General features: G+C 32.8%; 1 protein-coding gene across 1 annotated transcript; it reads right to left on the reverse strand.

The window, feature by feature from the left end:
- Window positions 1–750: 750 nt before the first annotated feature.
- Window positions 751–3,921, reverse strand: LOC111403247 (omega-3 fatty acid desaturase, chloroplastic-like). The gene is made up of 8 exons (XM_023031678.1): window positions 3,198–3,921; window positions 2,947–3,036; window positions 2,624–2,690; window positions 2,425–2,517; window positions 2,151–2,336; window positions 1,923–2,003; window positions 1,404–1,541; window positions 751–1,293 (listed from the first exon to the last, which is right to left on the reverse strand). The coding sequence occupies exons 1-8, from the start codon at window positions 3,743–3,745 to the stop codon at window positions 1,108–1,110; spliced, it is 1,389 nt and encodes a 462-aa protein (XP_022887446.1). The 5' UTR covers window positions 3,746–3,921; the 3' UTR covers window positions 751–1,107.
- Window positions 3,922–9,239: the final 5,318 nt, after the last annotated feature.

Consider the following 9,239-nt stretch of genomic DNA (forward strand, 5'->3'; position numbering starts at 1 on the left):
GACCAAAAGTCACTCTTTACGTATTCTTATTTTTTTTTTCAACATAGATGGATCTTGGAAACTTTTGAATGCTTGAAGAAAGGCCAAAAGGGTGTCACCTCACAATAGATATGTTGGCCAAAGGGAATCCATTTTCCCAAAAGGAAATCTCTATTTTTCCACCACAACTAGCTGTCAAATAAAACGCTTCTAAAAAATTATCAATACATGTTTAAAAGCATATTCTAAATCTCAGAAGCAACTTTTTACTTTTCAAAAGTCCTACAAAATGGACCAAAAGTCACTCTTTACGTATTCTTATTTTTTTTTTTCAACATAGATGGATCTTGGAAACTTTTGAATGCTTGAAGAAAGGCCAAAAGGGTGTCACCTCACAATAGATATGTTGGCCAAAGGGAATCCATTTTCCCAAAAGGAAATCTCTATTTTTCCACCACAACTAGCTATGCCCCATATCCATCCCTCACACCAGGTCACCCACGATACACACAAAAGAATAAAGGTTACATAAAAACCCTAATGAAGATTGGAATCCCACTACTGATGTCTCTAATTTCTGATAATGACTAACTATGTAGGAAATGAGAATTTTTTTATTTAATCAAAACCATCATACAAGAAACGAGTTTCTCAATATGGCACTTTTAATGGACCTACCATCAATGGTAATGTATGCATCAAACTCCTTGGTTTTGCTAATCAAATAAAATGCAGATGTCTCATTCAGTCAACTACATACAACAGGGGAAATAGATTAAATTTAGTGGAAATATCGCCTTCATTTTTATTGGCTTGATGCCGTCTCAATGATACAAGGGATATTTGCCGAAGAGGCAAGTTGCTCTTCAGGGAAGAATAAATAGACACCATTTTTTCCTTGTACAATATGAAGTTTGACAGTATTTTAACTTTCATCTGTCAATATAATAAATGAAATCCCTTAATCATTAACTGCAGGGATTCTCTTTCTGACCAAAGTAAGTCGAGCCAAAATCAACAAAAAATGGTAGTGTCGAAATCCTGGATTGGATATTGGTTAAAGTCATTTGCAGAGGTCATTCAATGTAAACCAGGCTCGAAAATTTACTGTGATCTCACTCCATTGCTTCACTTAGATTTATTAGAGCTGCTAAGGTTGGGGTCAGTTTGGTAGTATACCACATCACCAGTATCACTAACATAGTGATCCTGCTCCAAACTTTTCACTAAATCGCCAATAAGATGGAAAGGCAGAGGGCTTGATTTCTTAGGTTCACGATAATATTCCCCGAGGACTGGTTTAGCTGCCTCTGTCTGCAAAGAAAGGAAAGGCTCAAAATGTCAAGACATAATCAACATTCAACGTGTCGTGAAGTCAAATATCAATCATGGCAGCTAATAAATGTGGTAAAAAGGTTACTCACTGCCTCCACTAAATGATAGTGTGGTATTTGAGGGAAGAGATGGTGTATCACATGTGTTCCAATATCGTGGTGGATGTTATTAATCCATCCATAATCACGATCAAGAGTCGTGAGTCCTCCCCTGAGATAACTCCATTCCTACACAAGAAAATTAACTCTTTTTAAGGGATCAATCGTGATCAATTACTTAAGCGTGACGATTCATGTATTCTAAATATGTTTGGTTATGCTTAAAACTAAGTCAAGCCTATTTAAATTTACTTAATTTTGCCGAACATGGTATTAAAGTTACTTCTTGCATTGACAAAACTTACTTTTTTAGAAAGTAAGTCTTAACATACTTTCAAGAAAAGTAACTTTAAATCCCAACCAATCACGCTCTATCTTGAACTTGGAAAGGGAAACCCCAATATATGCTTCCTACCCTCTATCTAATCAAGATGCCCAATATTTCTTAAGATAAAAGAAATAGGAGTACACAAAACGAAAAGAAAGCATAAAATCAAGACACTAAAATACCTTTCCTCGGTACCAGGGAAGTTTGTCTTCATGCCCATGGTGATGAAGATAGGTAACAAAATCCAACCACATGACAAAACCCTTGAAAGAAGCAAATTTATATTAGAAGATTCTCAATGGTTGGAAATAAAACCAATGTGGAGTTCACTCTTTTTCTCCTCTTTTCAGAAAATTAAGATCTATGTTGACAGCAAGAAATGTTACCAACAATGGAAAATTGGAAATTACCCAATATGGCACACCATAGAGTTGCAAAAGTTTAACTGGACCAAGAACAAAGGACAAACCCGCGAGCAAAGCAGCCATTGCCGTCCAGCATATTGTCGAAGTGATCACATCTTTCCTCTCGTTTGGAATGAACAAGTCACTATTTGGATCAAAGTGGGAACCAGTCTTTCCCGGACTTCTATTCCACTGGAGACAACAATATTTATCAGTTTACCATACAATTCTAACGCAAAAAATGAAGAAAGAAAAATATAACTTGAAGCTGCTGACTTACAAGGTAAAAAGGATAGGCAAGCATGGGGAAAGGCACCGTGAATCGCAATGTTTGTGTAACTTTATCCAAATTCTTGTAAATCTTCTCGGGCAACTAAAAGTGAAAGTAATGTAACTAATACTTCAGAACCAGATTGAATAAAAAATACTAGCCAAGGCCTTGAAACGCAAAGAATCCCTTAAAAGAATAGAAAACTAACCGGATGCCACGATTCATCATTTTCAACATGCCCATGGTTCTGATGATGAGTTCTATGGCTAATTCTCCTGTAAAAGTCATCCAATTAACTTCTTAGAAGACACAGTGTTCAAGAACTTCAGAGACAATGTAAGGGAATGTTAGCAACACAATATTGGACAATACAGCAAAGAAAACCTACGAGATTTTAACTGTTTTTCTTCCCCAATCCTATCTACCGTTCAGCATAAAAATCATCACATAAGTATCTTATGAGACCGAAAGTAATTTAACAAGTGACACAAACAAGGAAAAGGAAGAAGTAAAAAGCAAGCAGGAGCATACCATCCATGATAGGGCACAAGAATTGAAGAATGCAGGATATGTCCAACAACACTGTTCAATTTCTGATTGTTCGAAAAGCTCCCATGGCCACTGCCATACAGAATAAGGGATAAATCATAAAATCATACCCACTCATCAGCATCTAAATCTAAATCAAAATCAAGCACCGACGAAGCCACTATACACACACTAATACATAAGTTAATTCAGAGCCGAAACATAAAGAAAAACAATGGGATATTTGGAAGTACCAATCATGGCCAAGAACAAAGAATGCCCAAAACATTGTTCCTTGAGCAGCCCAATAAAGAGGCCAAATGAACCAATTGTTTAAATATGCTGCACCTGCTGCTAACCCAAAAACAATAGCCACATCCCTCACAACGTAGCTCATAGATCTCCATGGATCCTTAACCCAACAGTGCTTTGGAATGGCTGCCCTTATATCAGCCAATTTGAATGGTGGGGGTGCCCCACAATCAAATTCTCCTTCTTCTTCTTCCCCAATCCCGTTAACACCATCAATTGTCTCCATTTTCTCCCCTTTCTCATATTCATCCAAAGATGCAATCCTTGATGGAGCACTCACATTTAAAACCCATATTTTGTCTCTCGAAAGCCTTGGAATTGACCCTGGAGAGAATTTGGGATTCAAAATCTTCTTGTTTGCATGTAAAAATTGAACCTTTTGGAGATGGGTGTGGTTTTTTATTGAATTTGAGAAGAAACTCGTTCTGGGCTTTGGAAAAATTTGAGGGAGGGGTTTAATGCCACATTCTGACAACACCCAACCAGCCATTAAAGAAACTATTTACCTGTATACAGAGGGTTTTCAATTCTGTGTCCAAAGAACACAGAGATAAATATGGAAGAAGTAAAGAGTAAAGAGGATGCTCTGAATGGAATGAATAAAGAAAGCATATGGTTATATACGCCAACGAAAATATCTCTGTGGCAAATTTGTAACAATAATTAATAAAGTAATCAAATATATATTCACAGACAGAGAAGGGGTGTGCGGGGTGCTCCTCAAAAGGTTAAACCCCAACCTTAAGGGCCCCCACCGATCCTGCCCTGGACCATCGTGGAGGAGGTAAATCGCAGGATGTGCCTTCTAGGAGCCAGGGTGGAGAGCATATGAATAGGCCAAGGCTGTTAACCCATATGGTAACTCCCGCTTGCAACAAAGTCAATTCCACCTTACGGGGAATCGAACTCTGCACACTACCGCGCTGAGCCCTATCTGCCCTCTCCTTTGCCACTGGGAGATATGCCCTGGGGGCGGGTGTGAGGGGTGCTCCTCGCTCCTCTTTCGAGTTGTAACCGAACAACTCGCGTTTGTTTGGCTAGCACGAGGGATATTGTACTATTGGTCTCTAATCTATTGCCATTATCAAGTTGGTCCTTAATATTTTAAAAAACAAGCTACTTTAGAATAAAAAATTTCGTTATATTTGTGTACACAATAGATTAGGAAAAATAGTCCAAAACTCTATCATGTAGTGGCTGAGCCCTATCTGCCCTCTCCTTTGCCACTGGGAGATATGCCCTGGGGGCGGGTGTGAGGGGTGCTCCTCGCTCCTCCTTCGAGTTGTAACAGAACAACTCGCGTTTGTTTGGCTAGCACGAGGGATATTGTACTATTGGTCTCTAATCTATTGCCATTATCAAGTTGGTCCTTAATATTTTAAAAAACAAGCTACTTTAGAATAAAAAATTTCGTTATATTTGTGTACACAATAGATTAGGAAAAATAGTCCAAAACTCTATCATGTAGTGGGGTGACCCTCATGAATTCGAATTCATAAACTTTTACGAGGATATGATTTTGATGGATTTTAAAATATTATAAATCCGAATGAATTTCATGAATTTGAATCGATTCTGCAAATTCTACATAACTCTCATTAAATATGGTAGTATTTCAAAAAATTTCGTTATATGTATTTTTAAGCTTGAAATCCATTCAAATATTTTAAAATCCATCTAATAATGAAATCTTTATAAATTCACTAATTATTAAGGATGCCTAAATTTTAAAGAATTTCATTACAATTTCAATTGGTAAAACCCAAATTTTAATGAATTTTTAGTAGATTTTGATAAAATTTAATGAAATATGTGGTGTAGAAGTCGTGAATCTCTTAAAATCAGTTATTAAACTTAATTGTTAATTTGACTTAAATTAATGTTCTGACTTTAATTCTCATCAAATAGAGGCTTAGTTTCTGAATAAGATGGGTGTTTAGAGATTTGAAGTAAGGCAAATTTTGTTGAGGAAAATTAGAAAATTTTAAAAAGATTTAGCCACTTTTTCGCTGCCATTTTTCTGAAACTTTACTTTTCTTAAATTTATTTTCAATCACAATTCATGAGGTTCATAATTTTTATCAACATTTCAAATACATGTCTATTTTATAAAAATTTACTAAAAACATAATTTTTAGTTGTACCAAGTAGGGGCTTAGGCAATTTTGTTGTTAGGGATTAATTGTACAATTACCTTAAAAGATTAAGTGTTTATTCGGTATTATTTTTAAATGCCATACAAAATGAGTGGATAGTAAGTTGTAGATCTTATGAAACCTGCCGTAGCTGACTAATTTGTTAGTTTTAAAAGTCGAGGATCATCTTGTTAATGAGAATAGATTTAGTCCATTGTGCAAATTTCCCTTTCATTCTGGTATCTGCCCTTGTTGACGAACTGTGAATGAAATAGACGTTGGTGGCATTAGGGTTTTGCGGGCCCATTACACCGACTTTCTGACCTAAATAGCACTAATTATTTGATAAATTACACTGGTAGCACTGTTTTGTTAATAATCCTCGTGTCTCGTATTTTCCTAAGAGCAATAGGTCAAACTTTATAAATTAACAACTTGTCATTTTCTATGTGGGTCAAGAACAGAAAAAAGGGGAAAGGCCTTTCCTTTTTGTTCATATTATCGACTATGAAATAAAATATATACACTAAAATCTAGCTAATTGATAAAATCTTCATTTTTCTTGATTGTGGAAATAATTTTCTTTCATTTTTTCCATGTGATTGGACTGGAAATTGAGTTTTATTAGATCCCTTTGGACTATAATGAAAAAAAAAATATTTTTTATTTGATTAGGATTGAGCAAAGAATTAGTTATTCCGTAAACCAATCGAAAGCAATAAAAATAAAGAAAATGGTTTTAGTCCTTTTGTTTAATGTGTTATGAAAACTTACTCAACTTTAATGAAGAATTATAAAATGTTGTATGAATATAATTAAAGATCTATAAACTTATTTCAAAAGGCGAAATTCATTATTTTGAATTACAAGACTTACAAAAGACGTGTTACAATTTCAAAGTATAAAAAAAATAGTAGTAAAATTATTATTTAACATGCTATTTACCACAATTAATTTTCCAGAAAGGGTATTTTCATATTGGACGGTGATTTGTTTTGAGGAGTCAAAATTCTAATATTTGAAAATAATGGGTTGATAGGATAACTATTATAGGTCTTATTAATATATTAATAAGTTTACGACTTTCTTGGAATGACTTTTTTGTTTGATCAAAAATGCAAATCACATGGCTTGGAATATGATATTGGCCGACTAAGAAGTGCCCTTAGGTTGATACAATGACATGAAAATAAAAAGGGTGCAATGATAGAAACCCACAATGTATAGAAAGATTTAGATAGTGTTAGATTTTGTGACTAAAATATGGTTAGAAGTCTTATGAGATTGCGTATTTGATTTTAACTTGAAAAGAAAGATTGTATCCAAGTTGAATAAGAAAAGGAAATTATCTCTCAGTCGAAGTTCTATGCGCAATTGTAACCTAATTTTAACAGATTTTCTTACATTTCAGGATCTTCTAGGGTTTGGAACGTGGTCTATTAATCCAAGGTTCCTCTATCAATTTTGTTTAAACATTATTGTTGTATCTGTAATTTCTTATTGTCAGTTAATATACATTATTCTTTTGCGATTAATTTTCTTTGTTCTTCTTTACTTTTAATCTCATTTCTTGTTGTGATCTTTATTACTACATATCGTGTCATTAATGTCATTCATTACAATCCTTCCGGATCCAACAGATAGGATATTCTTTGATGTATATGTATATATGCAACTAGAATTTGAATTAAACTAGTTATACATTCTTTTGGTACAATAAATTTGACGTTCTTTGATGTGTCAAAATCATGGGCATTGACTTCAAAAATGTTATTCAAATCAATGGCCAAGTTTTTACACATCATGAATGTTAAACTTAATATATAAAATGAATGGACATGTAGCAGCTTCTTTAAAGTTTTTCTCACACATTGGCATTAAGGTGAATCTAGAAATGTATGTTAAGTTCAAGTAGTGCGTACAATTTTCATTACATATGAAATATAAAATTTCAATAAATAATTAATTTTCAATTTGTGGTTTCCTCATGTTATTCAGTTGCACGTGGAAAATGAATAAAAGAAAAATATTGTATAAAGTAGTGCTTAACGATGGAAAATCAATCAGAAAAGGAGAGACAAGGTAAAAATGATGTTTATTTATTTATTTCGTGAGCCGCTACTTTTTTATATAGAAATAGATTTTTCTATGTAGCAACATAATTAGAGTAGAGATATGTCTCATACTTCGTCTTATAAATAAGGTGTATTGTCAATTTGATATTAATATTAGATGTGTTACAATAAAAAGTTTTACATGAAGAGAATATTGTAGAATAGCATTGTTTTCAATAGCAAATGTGCGACAAATTCAACTCAACTACGTAGGATGACAAAATTCTCCACATGCAACACGTCCTTAAAAGCATATCTAATAGATTCTTTATTTTAAAAAAATATATTCTATCATTTGGAGTTTATCTATAATTAAATGTTAAAATTTTGAAATCCTCCAACAAACTCTTTATATTTAATACTTAAATTTATTATTCCCAAAAAATATTTATTATTTTTCTATCCTTTATTTTAACTAACTTTTCTTTAAGGATGCGTTTGATTACCAATATTTTTTTATGAAAAATGTGTTTTTTCCACCCAAATTCTTACTTTTGTACTGTTTGATTGCCATTTTTTTCCTGAAAAATATTTTCTTACTTTTAGTTATGTGACCATATTTTCCTTAAAATCAAGGAAAATATTTTCTTTAGAGAGGTAGGATTTTATTTTCCAAGGAATTTATTCTCGCTTTCTCTTTCTTATTTACCCATCAATAAATAACGGATAAATATAATATTTTCTAAATTGAAAATCAAATCAATCAAAAATATTTAATTCATGCAAATAAATTTTAGGCAATTGAATTACCTAGAATTTATTTTTTTTCCATGCAAATTTCATGCTTGCAATCAAACTCATCATAAGTTATTTTATATTTTCATACATTAAAAATTGAAACACTTTGAATGCATTTGATTATAAAGACTCACTCTCTAAATTAAAATGTCAATTTAAAGAATCTCTTAGAACATGATATTAAGAGTTGAATCTTTGAAATACAAAATATCTCATATTCAAAGAGCCTCTTGAAGAGACTCTAATAAGGTAGAAAATTTCCATCCCAAATAGTACGCATGGCGTGAACATTGTTCCTGCTTTGAATTCTCCGAATTTGTCCCAAATTGTTTAGTTCATTGTATTTTATTTTTATTTTTTGATCACCTTTTTTCAAAATAACAAATAATTAAAAAAGAAGTAAATGGAGATTTTTTTTTTAATTTCCTCGTTGCCCGCTCTGTTGCCTTCTTTATTTCTATTTATAATCTTTTATTCCTTAGCCATGTATTTATTTTTGGGAGGTGCTTTAGATTTTTTACTTGGTACATTTTTGTACCATAATTTTAAGCAGACAACATTCACTATAAGAACCGAAGTCCTATGAATTCACCAAAATTACATGAATGGAAATATTTATAATATTACTTAAATTAGTAGATGGGGTACCAATCCAACAATATTTATAAAGATTGTTACAATTAGAAACATAAATCGGCTTTTCTAAAATTAATAGCTTTATCGGATATATAATTATATAAACAGAAGCTGAGACCATTCTTAAATGAGAATGTAGCTCAGATAGTAGAGCGCTTACTTAGTATGTGAGAGGTACGGGGATTGATACCCCGCAACTCCATTTTTGTTACGCTTTTATTCAAAATCCAAAGTCGCATTAATTCTCTCCTTGAATAGAAATAATTTCATGCCCTATTTGAACTATTGAAACAGGTGCATAGATATCGATAAAAACACGATTAATTGAATTTTGAAAGTAAGCTTTAAACCCTCTATATAT

Source organism: Olea europaea, chromosome 11 (assembly GCF_002742605.1).
Source record: "Olea europaea var. sylvestris chromosome 11, O_europaea_v1, whole genome shotgun sequence".
NCBI classification, from domain to species: Eukaryota; Viridiplantae; Streptophyta; class Magnoliopsida; order Lamiales; family Oleaceae; genus Olea; species Olea europaea.

Coding starts and splice junctions, on each gene's coding strand:
- LOC111403247 (XM_023031678.1), bottom strand. CDS start 3,745: ATGGCTGGTTGGGTGTTGTCAGAATGTGGCATTAAACCCCTCCCTCAA. Junction 2,518..2,623: donor ATGATGAATCGTGGCATCCG/GTTAGTTTTCTA, acceptor TTTCACTTTTAG/TTGCCCGAGAAGATTTACAA. Junction 2,004..2,150: donor TCTATGGTGTGCCATATTGG/GTAATTTCCAAT, acceptor GCTTCTTTCAAG/GGTTTTGTCATGTGGTTGGA.